The sequence below is a fragment of the Haliotis cracherodii genome, unplaced genomic scaffold (assembly GCF_022045235.1).
Source record: "Haliotis cracherodii isolate W230 unplaced genomic scaffold, xgHalCrac1.p SCAF_10, whole genome shotgun sequence".
Classification (NCBI taxonomy): Eukaryota; Metazoa; Mollusca; class Gastropoda; order Lepetellida; family Haliotidae; genus Haliotis; species Haliotis cracherodii.
The window spans coordinates 15,972,897-15,994,488 of NW_027266265.1; the positions used below are offsets into that span (position 1 = coordinate 15,972,897).

Sequence of the window (21,592 nt, forward strand, 5' to 3'; positions counted from 1 at the left end):
AAACAACCATTTAAGACGCGTGGAAGAATTTAAAATAGCGCGGGGACGTAAGCTTCGTTTTGAGCGAGATAGTGTGGTAAAATGGCATCTACGTTTATTGCACTTGTATAGCGAAAACGCCTAGCGCCAGGCAGGGTATCAACTTTAACGTCTTTTGGCATGACGCGTCCGGGGACCGAACCACCAACCTTCCGAGCTCGGGTCAGAGGCTCTATCGCTTTGCAATAAATGCTCGATGAGTACTTTTACCATATACAATTAGACGTCGCGTGACTATGCTATATCAGAGACCATATATGGTCTCTGGCTATATTAATCATTATTTTGGCCAGTGGTTAAAGTGAGCGAGTCGGGTTTAACGCCGCCTTGGACAGTCAGTACTTCTGTGTTATTTGACGGCTGGTAATGTGTATTCTACGACTTTAGTGAAACCGACCACCACGGCTCTGTTGCTGACAAACCAAACAATCATAATCAGGGCGAATCTGGGATTTGAACACACGATCATGGGGTTCTGGCACACCAAAGAGACGAAACTCTGTATGGCGAAACACACTCGAAGCCTTATATAGGATGCTCCCCCCAACGGCCATGAGGGTGCCAATCCCCAATGCATCAAAGACAGGATGTGCTTTTGAAATAATTTTAATAACCTTCAAGAAATATACAAATATGCATAAATAGCTGTTTAAATGCAGAACTTAGCCCGAAGTTGTCCTTGGCTGTGGTCATCTCACTCAGAATTGCTACTCATCGGCCCCGACCTTGTTGTAGGGGTTGAATGGAAAGGTCAAGGTCACCGATTTTGCGAACTGACCTATGATCGCAAACTGTCTCTTTATCAATTCTTCGCGTGAAACTTCCCTATGAAATGGAAGCATGGCAATCAAATGCATTGTCCTGTTAATAGAGAGAGATATGCATTCTATAATATATACAATATGTGATATCTAACTTTGATAGGAAGAAGTAAAGTGGTTTTTTACCTGAAAACCAAGACTTTATTTGACAACAGTGAAGCATTTGGATGGAAACGACTTATGTTATGGATAAGGATGTTTAAGTCATGGTTTCTGTTAGGGACCGGTCAATTTTTACAAGGTGGGTTGGTGGATCAGAGGGAGGGTGTGTGTGTGTGTGTGGGGGGGGGGGGGGGGGGGGGGGGGGGGGTCCACTGGTCGGTTTGTGCATTTGAGCAGATACTAGTATCTGGATACCTGCGGTATATAAATGTATAATTTAAAACCAAGGACTTTGTCAGTCTCTAGGGGAGGGTCTTAAAAAATAATAATTATCGTGAATCGTGGATCTTGAAAAATATGTGCAAGGACAGGGGGAGGGTCATCCAAATATATTTCCCTGTAATTAATAACCGCGGTCCCTTAAGCCTCATTCCGAAGATGTTCATAATGATATTACACGAAAAAGGTATGAATATGATATATTTCTTTCGTTGTATCAATTCACATATGGTAACCCTATACGTCGACACCACCCGTGCACAGCGTGATGGACAGATAAGGGTGTTTTGGCGCGTCCTGATCAAACAAACGCAATAACAACTATACCTGTTGTTCGCCTTCATTGTGCTAACCATGCTGGGATTGGCTACTCGCTTAGTCAAGTGATCTGCCGGTGGCACCCGAGGAACAAATCCGGCATAGCCCGGACAATGACGGACACTGCAAGATAACATCTGATGTCACAACTTCAATCTACAGTTAAACTAATAAAAACGTAATATGTATATGTGAATAACTATATCATACATATTTCTTACATACTATGCATAAATGAAATATATCTTCATTTGGAAAAACTCCTCGGTACTATACTACTCAAAACAAGTTAAAGAGCACCCTCAATTGGAAGGCTGTGTTGCATGTGCCCCCGAATCGTGACAGATCAATTATAGTAATTTTAAAAAAGGGTGTTCTTAACTTCTTCTGAGTAGCATATATGTCTGTAGTAACTCGGGTTTTTTTACATGCGATACATACAGTATCTTTCTGTGCATATGGCTGAAAAAATGCCGAACCGAAACAAACTAATTTGTACGCCATCACCCAGACCTCAATAGATATACACATATATAACAATCACTGCAGATATATGTACAACAATATATTTCTTTCTAAAACCCACCATGCGAACATCACCAGAGATCTCCTGGAATTGACAAATCAGAAGCATATCTCTACCCGTTATTGGCAGTTGTCCAATATCGACATGTGACTTTCAATTGATACCAGCTGTATTTCAGACTGTGTGCTTATCTATAACGTTATCACTAACTATCCACACCCTCAACTGCGTCAAACAAAAACTATCTTTCTAATAATCGGGGCATGTATATTAGGCGAAACATTTGTTTTAATAAACTAAAAACATATACTAGTATATACGACCCCGTGACGTGAAGTTAGCACACGAATCACCGGTTCCCTGAGGGAGCGGCCCTTTCTGTCAGCCTGGCTATGTAGACTTGCACAATGGACCCTGGCTCACAGCTGGAGTGACAGTGGGTCTAGCCACATATGTGAAATATAAAATGTCTTGAATAGGGCGGTCAGTTAGTGCATTATCTACAATGGATTTACTTTAAGAATATTCATATTAATGTACAGACTAGGTTTATTAAGCTATATTTCCCAGCAGAAAGTTGGTGTTATAAATAAATAAACCCATGTACTATATTATATCATTATTATGCAGTGTCTGCTATTCCGTGTTTATCTTTTATGTATAATGAGTGATTGTAATAGTTTATCGTTTATAAATAGTTTAAATATAGTTCATGTGTCCTTCATTGTTTCAAGCCTCAAACAAACCCAAGCCATGACCTGCTCAACTGATTGGCCAAGCTATCCCTCAAAGTTAACCCTTTGTCTCCCAGCATGCATGTACTCAGTCTGCAAACCTTCTCTGCACGGACAAGTTGACAGCAAACCATTGGAATCAGGTGAGTTTACTGTCTATACATATTTGTATTGTATGTTATTGCAGATAAATGTTGCAGTACACTAAACCTGTACTATTAGTCAACTAAAAGTGTTTAATATTCTCAATATCTCAGCTATAATCTATTCAAGTAATTATGTTAAACTAGGCTTATAAATTGTCAGCTTTCGTAATTATAACTTTTCTATCACTTTATTCTTGTGATAGAGACAAGAGTGTAGGTTTTGTTTAACGGAATAGGTTATGTTTTTAATGCTTGGGTGATTAGTTCTTGGTAATATACTCTATGTAATATACGGGAGTAATATTATAAAGTGTATGTGTGGTGGATGAGTTGGATTTAACGCAGCTTTTAACAGTATTCCAGTTATATCGCTGCGTGTCAGCTTAATGTAGGGGGGAAGCCCGAAGTGATTTAGGTCTCAGACGTTTACCACTTCGGTGAAACCCATGAGCACGGGTATGGTGCTGCCAAACCTAGAATCATAATCGGGGCGAACCGGGATTCGAACCCACAATCATAGGTTTCTGGCGTGCCCAAGGGACGCAACTCTGCTCAGCGAATCGACTGGTTCATCCGTGACCCCAATAAAATGTATGTAAATAGTATAGCTGTAGTTTTCGTCATAAAAATATATGTTATATATCAGATATTACTCTGGAACGTTGCGACATCGTAGATGGGAAGACACCCCAGTCTCACCCACAGGCACGTAGAGTCTATTTGTGTGTACTTGTCAAATGTCACACCAACTCATCATGTATAACTATGTCTACTATTATATAAGTACACATGCACCAAATAACCTGGTACCTATTTATCATATGCATGAATGTACTTGTAAGAGATTCATAATGAAACTATGACGGACATATTTTAGAAACTGTATCTGCATATACATATCTCGGTATGTTCCGGTATTTCACACCTATTCTGAGTTGGGGAGAATCTGTCTACACAACAAGCTAAGAAAGCCAGATAAGCTCAATGTAAATACAGTTTTTTGTAAACAAAGTCTAGGCATTTCTAGTAATACAAGTGTAGTGATTGGTGCTTCCACACTCGTACATTGGGTAACATCGGATTGGCCACCCGATGTTAATCGTATGTTTCCGGGTGTGATCGAGGCACGTGATCAATTTACCCGCCAAATCTGACAGGTGACAATTGACAGATTGAGACTAGACAGCAAAGACAACGGACGAAACCAACCGAAGCTAACACGATCTCGATCCCCCATCATCACGCTTACTCTGTAAGGTAAGCACCTTTTCCATATCACAAGGCTTTCACAACACAAGCAATGATGCAACACTCGGTGAATTAGGAAGGTACCCGTTATTTCTATTATATGTTATGAAAAGTATATCTTACTGGATAAAATTGTTGTCCATGCCATTTAAAGGTACCCCAGAACTTGTTTGGTTTTTTTTATATTTTGCTCTCAATTAATAAAGCGGAAGGCAAAATATGTGTAGGATTTATTTGTTAGCAATATTGTTTGAACATGGGTCTGGAATCTTTTCGTGATATCAGGGTGCTGGAAGCCCCAATCTCATTAAAATCAGATCTTAGGGCTCGCTACCGCTGAACAAAAATCTGAGGACATGACATTACGGATCACGTCAGAACGACCTTTCGCGAACATTGACCGATCAATGAAATGACCAACAAGAAGTCGACATAAGCCAATCAAAAAGCAGCTTTCTCAAGCTATACGGCACTACAGGAAACTACGTTTATAACGAACACGCTTATAACGAACTTATTTCTTGGTCCCGGCAATTTGCTGTATATATGCATATAACGAACTGCGGGTTATAACGAAATAAAATTAGTGGTCCCTTTGAGTTTTGACAAAGTTCTAGATTCAGAATTGAAATGTGAACAAATGAACATACTGGAATGTCAAATAGATGGCCTTGAATGTATGGCAGCACATCAAACGAGCTATACGAAGTCTCTTCCTTTCAAATGTTTATCCTATTGAAGCGACAGATAGACAATGTTTTGTTTGAAATGATGCGTTATCACACCCATAATATAGATGTCTAATCATTTTTCTGTAGCTGAATGGTATATATATATACTTCATAGTTCTGAATAAGTGATTAAATAGAAAGCTCTGGGCAGGGTCTCCAAGTAGAAAAGTCATAACTCCCAACACCAGTATCTATTTGTGTTTCATACCAAGTTTGAATTTCATTAATCAAATCTCTAACTTTGACAATCATAGCTCCAACGTCTCATATTCGTCATTGCAGAAGTAACGTTTATTGTCTGCAGATATTCCTATTTGGTATAAAAAACGATTGTGTTGTAATAATGGGATGTAAAATTTGATACTAACAGTTTCTAGTTTTGTTGTCAATGCGGCATTGATTGCTACAGTTGAAACATGGAGAGGTTTTCATGTTATGGTGGTAATTTAGATTTCAATTTCGTGGCTAAGTTGTTTAATGGTTAAATCGTGTTAACACATTTGATAAACAAACTTGCTGTCTTTCAACCTTAAAAGACGTGCTATTGCATAACATAGATTTGTCTATTCGTTATTTATTGAAACAAATTCGTCATTTTTCAGTACGTTAATAACTTCTTTGACAATTTAAGATAGTGCGTTGAATTCATGTAAATGACTTGATTCATGCCATGTAACGAAAAGCTTGAAATCTTTTTGTTGGTGATTTTGTCATTCGCTATGCAGCTTAGACTGAAAACATCTTGCCAGAATTTGTGTTGGAAATCTTTACTTATGTATTGACGGGTTTTTTTCTTTTTAAGATTGAAATACTATTTCCACAAGGGCATAGAAATTCGTTTGCAATAGTTGCCATGGGCTCTAATTCATTTTATCTTCGTATATTTATCAATTTACCATATCAAATTCATTAATAACATATTGTTTGTATATATATTTCCGACATAAAAACATACATATTTATCATGTCCATTTAACTTTTCAGGATGGAGGCACCATGTGAGGAACGACACAGATCCGCTTTTCATGGTTTCTTGTGGGACCTTTCGCCAGTTGAAATTTCCAATATTGGCCATTCTGAACAGCTGATTTGACTTTAATCATATTTTGTAAACTGGCTCCAGTTCAGTATGTGACGACTTCTGTGTCAGCTACTTGTTTAATAACGGCATTCGCCCTCCTATGCTTTGTTGTATTGTGTTTCTTTCTTTGATCGCTTAGGATGTGTTGGCAGACACTGGGACACTATATAGAAGTGAGTTTGGTTTCAAGACACACAAACGTAAGTCATTGTTTTGCTTCAGCGCTCCTCAAGTCCACTTGTTCCTTTTCTCCCAAACCGCCTCCGTGGTCTAAGGGCCCGGGGTTCGATCAAAAGACGTTAAAAGATGGTACTTGTCTGGCGCTCAGCATCAAGGGGCTAAAGGCTCGGAGTCAGTATACTGTGTCTGCGTGGGGTATTCATGCGGCGGCACTATCAATCGGCATCAGTCCGGACTAGTACAAGCAGACACATGCACGTCGCTATATAAGTGCAACAATCTTGGACGCGACGTTAAACCCCTTCCTCCCACAACCTTCTGTAAAAACAGTGTGTATCTCTCCTTCTACTCTATTGGGTTTCTTGCTAGTTGAAAGGACGACGAACTTACTTGGATAAGATTTAACGCCGCACTCAGCTGTATGACGGCGATCTGTAAATAATCGAGTCTGGTCCAATATCATGAGCATCAACCAAGTTCTTCTCGGGTGGTTTCCTGTAGTGGGGTACATTACTTTTCATGTCATACTCGATTTCTGTCAAGAGTAGATGGCCGGACACATTCTTCAATATTTGACAGCTGATCCAAGAGTTTCTCTCTTTGGACAGCGGTTCCATTGTGTTTGTTCCTCTAATCCTGTATTGAGTCCCCCATCAAATGAGCCTCAGTGGAGTAGAGAGTAAAACCTGACTTTGACCAAAAGAGAAACAAAAATCGCTGAACAAATCGGGACTTCCAAACTGAAACATCTGCTCATAAACAAGCACATGGGGTCCAACAGTCGAATGAAATAATAAATATCTAATATGCCAAACTATACCGTGGCATACAAAGCGGAATATCTCATCTCTGAAATAGTTAAGTTGAGGGATATGTTCGTGTCGGCATAGACGTGAGCATGGTCATGACCTGCACCAAACTCCCATGCACCGTCTACTTGTCTCAAATACGTTTCGTGAGTTGATTCTACTTATCCTGGATTGCCAGTAACTATGCTGACAGGCAATCCCTCCCATCATAGCTCACTGGAAGACAAATGAGTGAGTTTGGTTTAACGGCGCTTTTCAGCTATATCATGGCAGCAGTGCACGGCAAATCTTAACAAATACACACCACAACCAAGCGCTGTCGTCACATAAATAGCTAAACCTGACTGAGTATTTTTATTTGATAACCTTTTATCTAAATAAACAAGTACATAAATGAAACACATGAAATCACAAAACAGCCCGTAGTTCCACAGGATGCTGACACAGAAGTCTACTTGGCACCACATGATAACACAAAATATGTGAGGTATGTTAGATGACGTGATAAGAACGGCCATGCTCAGTAGAAATATTCAACATTGGAAATGTCACAATGAACGTGTCAAAGGTGACTTCCAAGAATCATCAGAAGCGGGTGTTGGTGGGTACGATCTGTGTCGTTCCTCACATGACGGCTCTTGTCATCACTGGGGGCTCCATGTGGATGTGAAATGTTGACAAACAGTATATTCAAGAGTAATAATTGTACACCCTGAAACATATGAAAAGGAATAATAAGTTAAGTAATAATGAATTGTGCAGAACATGAACATTTTATAATCATGGTTTTATTTCTGAAATGTATGCTATCCTGCCCCTAATTCACAAACAATTGGTGTAATATTGGGCCCGCCTTTGTCCCCGCAATACATTACTCTAGATGTAAATCATCAGCAAATGGTATTAAGTGTTTTTCAATCCATTAAAATATGTCACCTAGTTTCCATGCTTAATTGTTCCTACAAATGGCATTAATAACGTTAAAATGTCTTTTCACAACTATAAAATTCTCATACAAAGGACAGATCAACAGAAAATGTTCTTCAATAATAAACATTTTCACAATATAAACAATCTTTCTTCTTACCAAATATTTTCCCATCGTCCACAGACTCAATACATAAGTTATGATTTCCACAACGGAATTAAGCATTTTATAAATATCTGACTCCTTATATTTACTAGATACTCTTCAGGTTGTTTAGCACATATTTACTCTATTCATTGATATCTTAATTTTACTCTCCCATAAAGCCTTCCCGCTTTGAATGTTGCTCCATTGTTGAAAACAATGTTAGATCTTTCAACGTATCAACCGCCTGTGTGTGTGTGTGTGTGTGTGCGAGCGCGTGCGTGAAAACGTATAAATCACAATACGACGAGCATGTCTATTTGCGGTCAAAGGGAGATAACTACACACGATCTTCCAGTCAATTTCCTTACAAATATAGTTTAGCTTGTTTCCCCGAATGTTTCTTTGAAAGGAAGGGAAGTGGAGCTGATGACAGGACTACACAAGTCTAGATCTACAATGTCACTCGGCTCTATAAAGTACGCCTATAAAGTAAAAACAATTGCGAGGCGAATCGAGTGATTTTCGTTTGTGGTCAAAGGGAGGCAACTAAGAAAGAGATTGAACTGGTATTCCTTTTCTGCTTGGTATAGTTGCGGAAAAACGACAGGGAACCAGTTAAGGAGGGCTAGATGCAGTTATGTCCCTTTATATAAGCTCCAACAAGCTCCTCACAGCGATAGTACGTTCCCGGAGCTCTCTATACTATCGCTGCCACCAGTCAAAACTCCCCACTGTGAATAGGTGGCCACAACCATGCTTGGAGTTGAACTCGCAACCGAATGACCGTTATGTTTACAAACAAGTGACGACTGTCGTGACGCCGAATACACTTATCGCTGCTAAATTACTTTCTACGTTTGTCAATTTGAATTTCTGTTTCATTAAAACTATCGTGTTATTGATATAGTAAGAATGTAAGGGAGAAGTTGGTTGATTTTCCGTTAGTCTGCAATCTCGAACCAATCCGATTATCAAAACAACAAAGTGAATTCATCTGGAAAACATGGTCAGTCGTAAACCTTTTCAAATTGAAATATGATGGCATTCCCAGAGACATAAACAAAAGTATAAACGTTACTACATATGGGGTTGGAGGGCAAATTTCAAGATTCTTGAAATGGCCGCGCCCACACTGGTGGCAGCGATGTTACCGAGAGTGTAACGAAGGTGTCACGCGCTGGGAAGGAGCTTGAAGCTCCAAACGGCGGCTCTTCACAAAGCGTGCAACGAAATCCCAAGGGGGATAACTGCGGTACGCCTATAAGAATTATTTCCCTTTGACATAGGTAGCATACAGTGTGCAGAGTCTGAGGTAACTAAAACACTGCTTAGAGCTTTTGTTAGGACTCGGTGACAAAGCATGCGATAAAAGGAGTTTGCACAAAGGAGACACTGTTTGGACACAAGTTTAGCGCTCTCACCCGACACGAACCCAGTCAAGCTCCTCACAGCGATGGCCCGTTCGCGGAGCTCTCTAAACTACCGAGAGTGTAACGAAGGTGTCACGCGCTGGGAAGGAGCTTGGAACCCAGTCCACACGATTATCTCCCTTTGACCACAACGTGAAAACATGGTTGGTCGCCGTTTTGTGACTTGTTGCCATTGGTGATAATAACTAGAAATGAGCTTCAAACATAACAATGTGACGCTCCTTTCAGGTTATCTTCAGCAATAGGGTTGAAAAATCATTTAAAAAAACAATCATAATGGTATACATGATACTGTTGACATTGATATATCTACAGCGGTAAAGTTAAAATTATTTTTTCATTTCTATCTTTTACAATTGAAACCCACGATGTTGTGAATGCGTTTGTTATTTTTAACCATGAAGAATTCTTATCTATGAGAGTTACCTCCCTAACGCAATATGTTTACTCCTGTAGCCTGACACGTCAATTATTCACGCTGGCCAAAAGTGCTAAAGTACTCACGGGAATGAAAAAAACTTTTTTTTCGATCTTAGATTTTAAATAAATAAGTTTATATACAAAATATATAAATATTCAAACAACTCAATTGGGCCTTGGCACAAATACAGCGTATCAAAGGTTTTTATGTCTCTTTACATAATGCCTATAGCCTGTTTCTGCCATGTCAATTTGGACTTAGTTTTATTTTTGAATGTTGAAAGTACCTACAAATTACCTCCCGCTAAGTACATTTTGTATTGAGCACTAAGATAAAACTAGCAAATACAGACTAGAACTTTTCAAGTTGTTTTGTTATTTCGTATTTACATCTACGTAATGCTTTGTGTCGATTATTAAATCCAGCAAAACAGGGTTTTTTTTTCATTTCCATGAGTACTTTAATACCTCTCTCCAGTGTGTCAACGTTTCTGCATAGCGATATGATAATTGGGGAAATAGGTCGAATAGGGCTAGATTCAACCTCCCAGCGCCTCCAGACGAGGAGCGCAAGCGCTCAAAGGCAGGCAAAGCAGTCTAGGACAGAGCGTGATTCTCTCTGACGATTGTGCCCGAATAATACAAACGTGTTTAGTGTATAATTTACACTCAGGAATGTTTTAAAAAATATGTTAATAATTAATTATGTATTTCGAATGTACGCATATCATTATGGATGAAGACAAAAATGAAGTTTTTTAAAAGTTTGTTTACATCGTTCCAACTATTACTCATCTCCATGCATCTTTCTCAAACAAATGAAGCATCGAGCATGGCGCCGTGCAACAAATTCTGGGGTACCTATGGCATGGACAACAATTTTATCCAGTAGGATATAGATTTCACAACATACAGTAGATATAAGGTGTACCTTCCCAATTCATCAAGTACAGTGGTAAGACTTCCTCCCGTATCCCTATATTACATATGGTATATTACCCAGAACAAAAACATTTAAAACATGTCGTATTCCGTAAAAAAACACCTGACTCATTCATACAAGAATAAAGAGATGGAAAGGTCATATTAGTAATTACAAAAGCTTTCAATTTATAAGGCTAGTTCACCAGAATTACGTAAATAGGTTATAGCTGAGATTTAGATAGTATTAAACACTTTTAGTGTACTAATTGTACAGGTTTAATGTTCCGCAACATTTATCTGCAATAACATATAACAAAAACACACATAAACATAGTAAACTCACCTGATTAAAATGGTTTGCTGTCAACTTGTCTGTGCAGAGAGTGTTTGCAGACTGAGTACATGCTGTGAGACAAAGGGTTAACTTGGCGGGTCAGCGTGGCCAATCAGTCGAGCGCGTCATGGCTTGGGTTTGGTAAACAGGGACACATGAACTACATTTAAACTATTTATAAACTATCAACTATTATCCTCACTAATAATACCTTAAAGTAAAACACAGAATAGCAGACACTGAAGAATGATAATAAAACATCGTACAGGGTTTACACCTGCCACACGATGACACATAGATGACCTTGATTACTTACTATACAGAGTCAAGTTGGTCCTGTCGCACGAGTTTCCTCATTTTCTCTGCTTTGCCTGTGTCGGTGGCGACCTTTCCTCTGTAATGTATGTACAGTTTCTATATGAGAAAGAAGTGCGTTTATATGATATATATACATGTATTTATCTATTATGGTTCATGTCAAGTAAACAGAATATACTATCCTGGACTGTTACGTTTGTCATATAGCTGGAATATTGAATTCTATCCATCATATGATCCTGAAGTATATATCCATATATAACGATCCTGTAGTATATATCCATAATACATGCATAAAGATCCTGTAGTATATATCCGTTATATGATCCCGTAGTATATATCCATTATATGATCCTGTAGTATATATCGATATATCACGATCCTGTAGTATATATCTATAATATAACGACCCTGTAGTATATATCCATTATATGATCCCGTAGTATATATTAATTATATGATCCTGTAGTATATATATATCAATATATAAGGACCCTGTAGTATATATCCATTATATAACGATCCTGTAGTATATATCCATTACATAACGATCCTGTAGTAATTATCCATTATAAAACGACACTGTAGTATATATACATTATAAAATCCTGCAGTATTTATCGATATATCACGATCCTGTAGTATATATCCATTATATAACGACCCTGTAGTATATATCCATTATATAATGACCCCGTAGTATATACCCATTATATGATCCAGTAGTAATTATCCATTATATAACGACCCTGTAGTATATATCCATTATATGATACTGGAGTATATATCCATTTGTGATCCTGTAGTATATATCGATATATCACGAACCTGTACTATATATCTATTATATAACGACCCTGTAGTATATATCCATTATATGACCCTGTAGTATGTATCCATTATATAACGGTCCTGGCCCTATTCGCTACCATAGCGTTTTTAACCACATTCGTTGCTAAAACTGGTCGTCCAATCAAATTAAACGCATAAGCGAGACAAATAATCTGCTAAGTTAGTCGCTGGATGGTGACGTCACTTCCGAGACGAGGTTTGGTTGAGAATGGGTGGTGGTAATGTATCACAATTAAATATATAAGATATGAAGAATGTACACAATTATCTTCCCCCGTGGTTCGATGACGCATGTAAAACGTCATATCCAGCAAAAGTTGTAAATATGTTCAATGATTTTTTTTGATTTTTTATTTTGTGATTTTTTTTTTCACTTCGTTCTTTTATATCATGAAATGGTATATATGTACACACAGTGAATCGCGATATCAATGATATGAGCAATGATGTGGGCATTTTGCATAACAATAAATAATAAACAAAATTGCACAAATGAAAAAGTCTGTGAGCACTTTTGATACTTTTTACCGCATAAACAATGGCTTGCTAGTCAGCATACCTCTTGGTCAGCAGCTTCTTGTCATCGGCTTTGTTGTAAGGGTAGACAACTCTCTCCACAGGCTGTCGAAGCTGGTAACGATCGAACATTTCCGCTTGTTGCCACATCCGAGGCTGGTCATCGTAACGCTTGACGTCAAATTTGACCATGTCCGCGCGCTTTTCCAGCGTCTTCAAGCGCGTGTCTATCTGAAATATCAAAGTTGTGTTTTTCGAGATATTGAATGCAAACTGTCCTACTGCTTTGCTAATCTCGCGTGACAAGGGATCATAACAGATTATCATATTGCATGTATCAACGTCCGCTTATCGCGTTTATAGGTATTGGTTTGGTATGGACTATAATATGCAGTATATATGTACTTTACGTCAAAGTATGTCTCACTGAAGTTCACGAAACAAAATTATCTTGATATTCTCTATAAACACTAATCCAGAGCGTTCCAGAACTGGAACAGGACTCAATAGTGGACTTTCATCGAATCATCTCGTAAATGTTGCTACACTAAGTTATAGAAATCATATTTATCTACTGAAAGCTATTTCGACATGAAGACATTTGAAACATCGTCACAGTTTAGGTGTGGTTCACGTAGATCAATGATTGAACTCGGGACGCACAATAATATACCAAGAAATATGAGACTGTGCACGCAATGTAATTTGAATATCAGACTCTGATGTACTAAACAGGATTTGAGAAAAACATACATAAAACGGTTTAAATGTGTTCATCCAAATGATGATCATTTTGTTTCTTTGATAAAATCAGTCAATACAAATATTATTTGTAACTTATCAATGTATATTTATCATGTCATGTCAATTAGAAAGTAATTTGCGTGTACAGCCTCTCCGCATATACAGTGTAATATATGTACTATGGGCTAATGACGTTTCAGTATTGAGAATAAAACGATTGAAAGTAATGGTGGATGATCGTCGATTGTCGGCACAGGGTGATTTCACGTTTCACGTTTCCCCTTGCATACATTAGATAAAGTCGATAGCTTTGTCGAAGTATAAAATGGAGAGCCGGTGTTGAGTATGAAAGAGATATCTTGCATTAGGTTGGAACTCAAGTGTCATTGGGTTGACAAGCGCTAAGAAGGATAAACTGACTTCAATAGCGTGTCACACACCCACATAGGGGTACATCAGTCGCTATTTACGACGGATCGCTTGTATATTTGTATATGTGCTGTTCTACCGAACGAATCGTCTTTGATACAGTTGTAATATCGATGTACCTGTGGGAATCCAGGTAGTAAGGGCACAGTATTAATATGCCCATTCTCTCATTGCTTGCAAGAGGAGACCTAATCGGATCGGGGACTTCCTGTCATTGGTCCTCGTACGGTGGGCCATTGCTCATCAACTCAAGCTTGGCAAGACCAGACTCGCGATTTGTACCCCCGCGGGGTTTCCGGATGAGAACCGGTCCCCAGAAGCCAAAGTTGGTCGACTTAACAGACCAGGTGGTCAGCCTCGGTGACTTGGATGATTGCGTTTTCTAGCTGCCCGACGGCGTGGATCGCTGCTCATAATATATATTACCATTTCTTATTTGTTTCATTTCTAAACCCCATCAAACACGGGTGTATACTTTCATTGGTCCGGCAGGTTATTTCGGGCACAGGAAGATGCGTCATCATATTGCTGGAATGTTGTTGAGAGGGGCGTTAAACAACCAACTAACAAACTGTACCTACTTGTGGCATGGGAAGATGTGCCTCCTCTGTTGCCACCAGGGTGGTGGGCGTCCACTTCAGCTGGAGTTAAACAACCAACTAACAAACTGTACCTACTTGTGGCATGGGAAGATGTGCCTCCTCTGTTGCCACCAGGGTGGTGGGCGTCCACTTCAGCTGGAGTTAAACAACCAACTAACAAACTGTACCTACTTGCGGCATGGGAAGATGTGCCTCCTCTGTTGCCACCAGGGTGGTGGGCGTCCACTTCAGCTGGAGTTAAACAACCAACTAACAAACTGTACCTACTTGCGGCATGGGAAGATGTGCCTCCTCTGTTGCCACCAGGGTGGTGGGGGACCACTTCAGCTAGAGTTAAACAACCAACTAACAAACTGTACCTACTTGCGGCATGGGAAGATGTGCCTCCTCTGTTGCCACCAGGGTGGTGGGGGACCACTTCAGCTAGAGTTAAACAACCAACTAACAAACTGTACCTACTTGCGGCATGGGAAGATGTGCCTCCTCTGTTGCCACCAGGGTGGTGGGGGACCACTTCAGCTAGAGTTAAACAACCAACTAACAAACTGTACCTACTTGCGGCATGGGAAGATGTGCCTCCTCTGTTGCCACCAGGGTGGTGGGGGACCACTTCAGCTAGAGTTAAACAACCAACTAACAAACTGTACCTTCTTGCGGCATGGGAAGATGTGCCTCCTCTGTTGCCACCAGAGTGGTGGGGGACCACTTCAGCTAGAGTTAAACAACCAACTAACAAACTGTACCTACTTGCGGCATGGGAAGATGTGCCTCCTCTGAAGCCACCAGGGTGGTGGGGGACCACTTTAGCTGGCGTTAAAAAAAACAACTAACAAACTGTACTTACTTGCGGCATGGGAATATGTGCATCCTCTGTAGCTGCCAGGGAGGTGGGCGTCCACCTCCATTTGTGGGCCAGCTTCTCCACCAACTGCATGTCCATCTTGCCCAACTTGGTGGCCAGCACGCGCGTCTTGGGGCACTCAACGCTGGCCAGCGGACACTGTCGGACAGCTGAATCAGACGGCAGAACAGGCTTCTTGTCCTTTGGGACATATCTGTCAAAATGAAGCAAGCATACTTATAACTGTTCTTCATAACAAATGGAGGATTATGAAAAGGAAAATCATTGTCATATTAATGAAATTAGTGGTGATGATGAGGGTGATGATGAGTGATGATGATGATGATGATGATGATGATGATGATGATGATTACGAAGAAGAAGATGATCCACGAGTATGTGTATGGTGTTGATAAACCAAGAATCATAAACAGGGAGAATTTGGGATCCGAACCCGGGATCATAGGATCGAATTAGATGACTGGCAGGATGATGGTGGTGGTAATGCTGTCTTGAGAAAGATGGCGAGGAGAAGGGTGGTAATGTGATAATAATAATGGCATAATAATGACTGGAAGGGTGTGTGATAAGGGTGATGATGAGGGTGAGGGTGATGAAGAGGGCGACGGAGACGGTGGTGATAAGGGTGGCGGAGAGGGTGACGGAGAGGGTGGTGATGAGGGTGACGGTGAGGATGGTGATGAGGGTGACGGAGAGGTTGGTGATGAGGGTGATGGAGACGGTGGTGATGAGGGTGACGGAGAGGTTGGTGATGAGGGTGACGGTGAGGGTGGTGATGAGGGTGACGGACAGGGTGGTGATGAGGGTGATGGAGACGGTGGTGATGAGGGTGACGGAGAGGGTGGTGATGAGGGTGACGGTGAGGGTGGTGATGAGGGTGACGGAGAGGATGACGGTGCCGGTGGTGATGAGGGGTCGTACAGGGTGCTGATGAGGGTGACGGACAGGGTGCTGATGAGGGTGACGGAGAGGGTGGTGATGAGGGTGACGGTGGGGTTGCTGATGAGGGTGGCGGAGAGGGTGCTGATGAGGGTGACGGAGAGGGTGCTGATGAGGGTGACGGAGAGGGTGCTGATGAGGGTGACGGAGAGGGTGCTGATTAGGGTGACGGTGGGGTTGCTGATGAGGGTGGCGGAGAGGGTGCTGATGACGGTGACGGAGAGGGTGGTGATGAGGGTGGCGGAGTGGGTGCTGATGAGGGTGACGGTGAGGGTGGTGATGAGGGTGACCGGAGGATGGTCAAGAGGGTGACGGTGAGGGTGGTGATGAGGGTGACGGTGAGGGTGGTGATGAGGGTGACGGAGAGGGTGATGATAAGGGTGACGGCGAGGGTGGTGATGAGGGTGACGGTGAGGGTGGTGATGAGGGTGACGGAGAGGGTGGTGATGAGGGTGACGGTGAGGGTGGTGATGAGGGTGACGGAGAGGAGAGGATGATCATGAGGGTGACGGGAGGATATTCATGAGGGTGAGGGTGGTGATGAGGGTGACGGTGATGTTGGTGATGAGGGTGACGGTGACGGTGGTGATGGGTGACGGTGAGGGTGACGGAGAGGGTGGTGATGAGAGGGACGGTGAGGGTGGTGATGAGGGTGACGGAGAGGGTGGTGATGAGGGTGACGGTGAGGGTGGTGATGAGGGTGACGGAGAGGGTGGTGATGAGGGTGACTGGAGGATGATCATGAGGGTGACGGGGAGGGTGTGTGATGATGGTGACGGTGACGGTGGCGAGGAGGGGTCGGAGAGGGTGGTGATGAGGGTGACGGAGAGGGTGATGATGAAGATGACGGAGAGGGTGGTGATGAGGGGTCGGAGAGGGTGGTGATGATGGTGACGGAGAGAGTGGTGATGAGGGTGACGGAGAGGGTGGTGATGAGGGTGACGGAGAGGGTGGTGATGAGGGTGACGGAGAGGGTGATGATGATGGTGACGGAGAGGGTGTGTGATGAGGGTGACGGAGAGGGTGATAATGATGTTGACGGAGAGGGTGTGTGATGAGGGTGACGGAGAGGGTGATGATGATGGTGACGGAGAGGGTGGTGATTAGGATGACGGAGAGGGTGATGATGGGGGTCACGGAGAGGGTGGTGATGAGGGTGACGGGAGGGTGATGATTAGGATGGCGGGTGGGAGGGGTATATAGGATCCGGTGTTATGTTGTTGTATAGAAATGGGCATTACAGCATAAAAGAACTGTAACATCGTGATTGCCACGGTAAAGAAAAATGACGACTTCCATGCCAGTATATTTACAACATGTTTATTTGTTTGTTTATTTTCTTGTTGTTTAACGACGCACTCAGCACTGTTCCAGCTGTTTGACGGCGGTCTGTAAATAATCGAGTGATTGACATCATGGGAATCGTTCCACATAATAAGGATACTGATGATGTGCAAACAGCAAACAACCGAGCCTGATCACCCGATCTAGTTAGCCGCCTCTTACCACGAGTATTATAGAGTTGCTGGTGACGGATATTAAATCTTATCCTGAAGCCCCACGGATCCTTATGGTAGTAACAAAATCGAAAGGATATGTATGGCTTCAATATGATGTCATTAAACTCAAAACAAGCATTGCGTGGATCGATGCTCATGATGTCAATCGCTGGATTGTCTGGTCCAGACTCGATTATTTATATATAGCTGGAATATTGCTGAGTGTGGCGTATAACAACAAACAAACCAAAACAAGCAAAGGATCCACTATACAAAGGTTCTTACCTTGCAAACAGCACTGAGCTCGGTGGTCCAGGCACCTTCTTGAGGCTAGGCCTCAACTGGTTTGTGGACACCTCCCTCCCCGGCTGGAACATGGGCAGCGTGGTCATCCGGAGTGCCGGCAGGAGCTGATCCACGCGGTAGTCCTTTTGGTAGGTCGTGGTCGACACGGGGTCCATGTGACACGCCATTTCCAAATCTCTGCGTTGGAATTTACTGGTGTCGAATTATTGATGCCACTCTGTTGAACATGGATTTACACGTGACGAATTATTGACGCCACCCTACAGAACATAGGACTGATGAAAGAGCTTATACACGTCGCCCCCACTCTGACGACGGACTGGATCGTAATGTTGTCGATGTGGGTGAATGATTGTGACGTCATATGTCTATGACGTCACGAAATACTGCAGCGAACTCGCCACTTCTCGATGGCAGATGACTTTACATCGTGCTCAAAGCGAAATAATTTCAGATTATTATTAATTTTATTTGTTTTATTTTTACTTTATTTTATTTATTTTTTGTATTTATTTTATTTGGTTTTTTGTTGTTGTTTTGTTTGTTGCTGTTTTTTATTTGTTTTGTTTTTTAGGGGTCCGTGCGTGCGTGCGTGGGTGGATGGATGCGTGCGTGTGTTTGCGTGCGTGTGTGTTGACGTGAAGCCATTCCCTGCTGCAGCTGCCAGAATATGAACTCTTTGTCAGATGAAGACAGTTCCCTGATTCAGAAGACAGTTCATACAGTCCCCTCACGATTGTGACTGCATATCAAATTTTGCCCTGAACGACATTTGCCTTTGTCTGTAGTGTTGTTAAAAATGATTATCATACAATCCCAACCCTATTCAAAACAAAGCAAAACAACAGTAGAAGAGATTCCGTCGAATGTTAGTGACGTACAAACATTGCATTATTCTGTATTTACTGAGGTGAAAAAATACAAACTGCAGTTTTTATTGTCTTGTTCAATAAATCAATAACCATGGTTATCGAAACGTTACGGGGCCCATGCCTACATGTTTTACACGGAACGCTAATCATATTACGTCTGTATGCCTCCGGCTTGACTTACGATTAGACGCCAAAAATATTATTTTTTTATGGAAACAATTAACTCTGTTTAAATTGAAAAGGAGCTTCAGTGAGATGAACGTGGAACATCTAGACTTGCTTTCAAAAAGAGCTACAGCATTACAGTAAGGGCTGCGCGGAAGGGAAAATAATATGGTTCAGGGACTGTGAGACAGGCTAAGTGCCCATAAACGCGGATATTAGCATGACCTACATCAACGTATTAAAAGTCGATGCAAATATTAGAATTTGATATTGGTATTAAGATCCTTGTAATTCGACGTGCAGGGGAACATTAATTCAATTATAAAATCAATCATGTTTTCACAAAAATTGAAGTCATAATCTCCAGTCTTGTGGATTCATCGTGTTTCACATTCTATCGATCACTCTTCGGATTTCTAAAATGTTAGAAAAAGAATTAATTTGATATCCGACGATCATATCAACATGCCAATGCAGTTGGGTGCAAGGTTTTATCAAGGCAGTAATGAGGCTATCTGTACATCACGAGGATGTACGAGGGCCTTGTATAACACTGTATATGCACCCATGAAGTTGAAGGAGAACTCTATTTGATCCACGCAGAGTGCCCAATCCCTTTCTAGCTCATGACATTATACAAGTTGAGAAACTGAGACATGGTCTTTGTGGAATTCGAATGCCAATAGCTAGACAACAAGTTGATGTGTAAATGACATTATTTAATTTAATTTAATTTAATTTAATTTAATTATTATTTTTATTTATTTATTTATTTATTTGTTTTCTTTATAGGGGGTGGGGGGGGGGGGGGGGGGGCGGGTTGGCATAACGCCGCATCTCTACGACTGTGATATGTAAATAACCGAGACAATCCAGTTATTGACATAATGAGCATCAACCCACCCAATTGGGTTTCGATGACATGCATCAACCAAATCAGCGAGTCTGACCACCCGATCCCGTCTGTCACCACTTACGACAAGCATGGGTTACTGAAGACCAATTCTCAAGGTTGATAGGGTGCTCGGGAGTCTGGGCGAGCGAGTGTGAGTGAGTGTTATTTTACACCGCAGTTAGTAATATCCCAGCTATATCACAGGTCGGGAGCACATCAACCAGTGACTGAAAGCTTCAACGACGATCTATCATTTCACTAAAACTGACCACCCGATACCCGTTAAATTTAAACGTGAGACTCTGGGGACCTTTTCTAACCCAGAACACCTACATGGTCGATACTACTTCCACAAAACTATCTTCAAACCGGAAACACTGCTTATTCATGAAAACAAACTAGGGCCATTCGGAGTTTGCGGTTCTTTTCAATAGAGCATCTGTGTTGTTGCTTGTTTACATTCAACGTGTTGACAAGCTGGTTTGTTGATAAACGGGAAATGCGGCTTGCAGCTTTCGCCTTTTGGTGTGGTTAGTTGAGTATATTTATGTTTAACATTCTGCGGCAATATTTTTAGAAAGTTTTAGAAAGTTAGTACGAGAAGGGACATTCTTAAATAAATAGTAAAAGGTCTATAATATAATAGAATTAATATATATGCATTGTACCATCACCTAGAGTTCATAACAATGTGTAACAGCTTGCAACAATACATTTTACTGTTACAGTATTATTTGATACTCTTTGTGGTAACAATATAGGATTAAACGTGTAATATAATCAGTTATCACATAGAAGCAATATTGTTTGAAGTTTGCAAAATAAATTTCGTTGGAGTTATTTCCCTTACACCGTTTTCTTCACGTATTTGCACGAGTGAAACTCTGCAGCCTAAGTAAGGTCAATCCTCGGCGTGATTTATTTTCCAACCATGAAATACGAAAAAAGGGAGGTAAGTGGTGTGGTGTGGTAAACATCATTTGTTGTCGAGAAGCAGGAAATCTCCTACACGTTGACAGATAGCGGCGTTTTGTTTTAGATCTGAACTATGGAGGAAAGAAATCTTGATATTGAAATCTCGCAACTCATATAACCACTCCACTATTTATTTCATCTACACTTATTTTTAAACGTGATCTGAGTAATGTTTTAGACTGAAGCGACCGTCTGCTGTTCGTGAACGTGAGTCAGTGCCTTTCTGAAAGTGTCAAGTTGGATTTAGTACACCTATTCATTCAACTATGGCATCCGTGAGATTTACAGTGACGAAAGCTGATGAAGATGAGCCATTGAGTAATGCCGTACAGGGGTATGGAACCAATATCCAAGTTCCGGGAAACGGTAAGAACTTTATACCATGAATCTGTCCACACAAATGAAGCAGGCATGGGTTCTG

At 41.2% G+C, this 21,592-nt stretch overlaps 2 protein-coding genes across 4 annotated transcripts in view; one reads left to right on the forward strand and one right to left on the reverse strand.

Annotated features, from left to right (window-relative positions):
- Nucleotides 1-678: 678 nt before the first annotated feature.
- Nucleotides 679-18,431, reverse strand: LOC139454120 (uncharacterized). Its single transcript, XM_071235641.1, has 6 exons — nt 18,244-18,431; nt 15,503-15,713; nt 12,927-13,114; nt 11,514-11,591; nt 1,569-1,682; nt 679-864 (listed from the first exon to the last, which is right to left on the reverse strand). Exons 1-6 carry the CDS (start codon nt 18,429-18,431, stop codon nt 747-749), a joined length of 897 nt encoding a protein of 298 aa, XP_071091742.1. The 3' UTR covers nt 679-746.
- Nucleotides 18,432-21,170: 2,739 nt separating this feature from the next.
- The window catches only part of LOC139454116 (solute carrier family 12 member 4-like), a 188,626-nt gene continuing 188,204 nt past the window's right edge, over nt 21,171-21,592 (forward strand). For all 3 annotated transcript variants that reach the window (XM_071235634.1, XM_071235636.1, XM_071235637.1), the window contains exon 1: nt 21,171-21,537. In XM_071235634.1, coding sequence (XP_071091735.1) covers nt 21,438-21,537 — 100 coding nt within the window. In that variant the 5' untranslated portion in view covers nt 21,171-21,437. The remainder of the gene's footprint in view (nt 21,538-21,592) is intronic.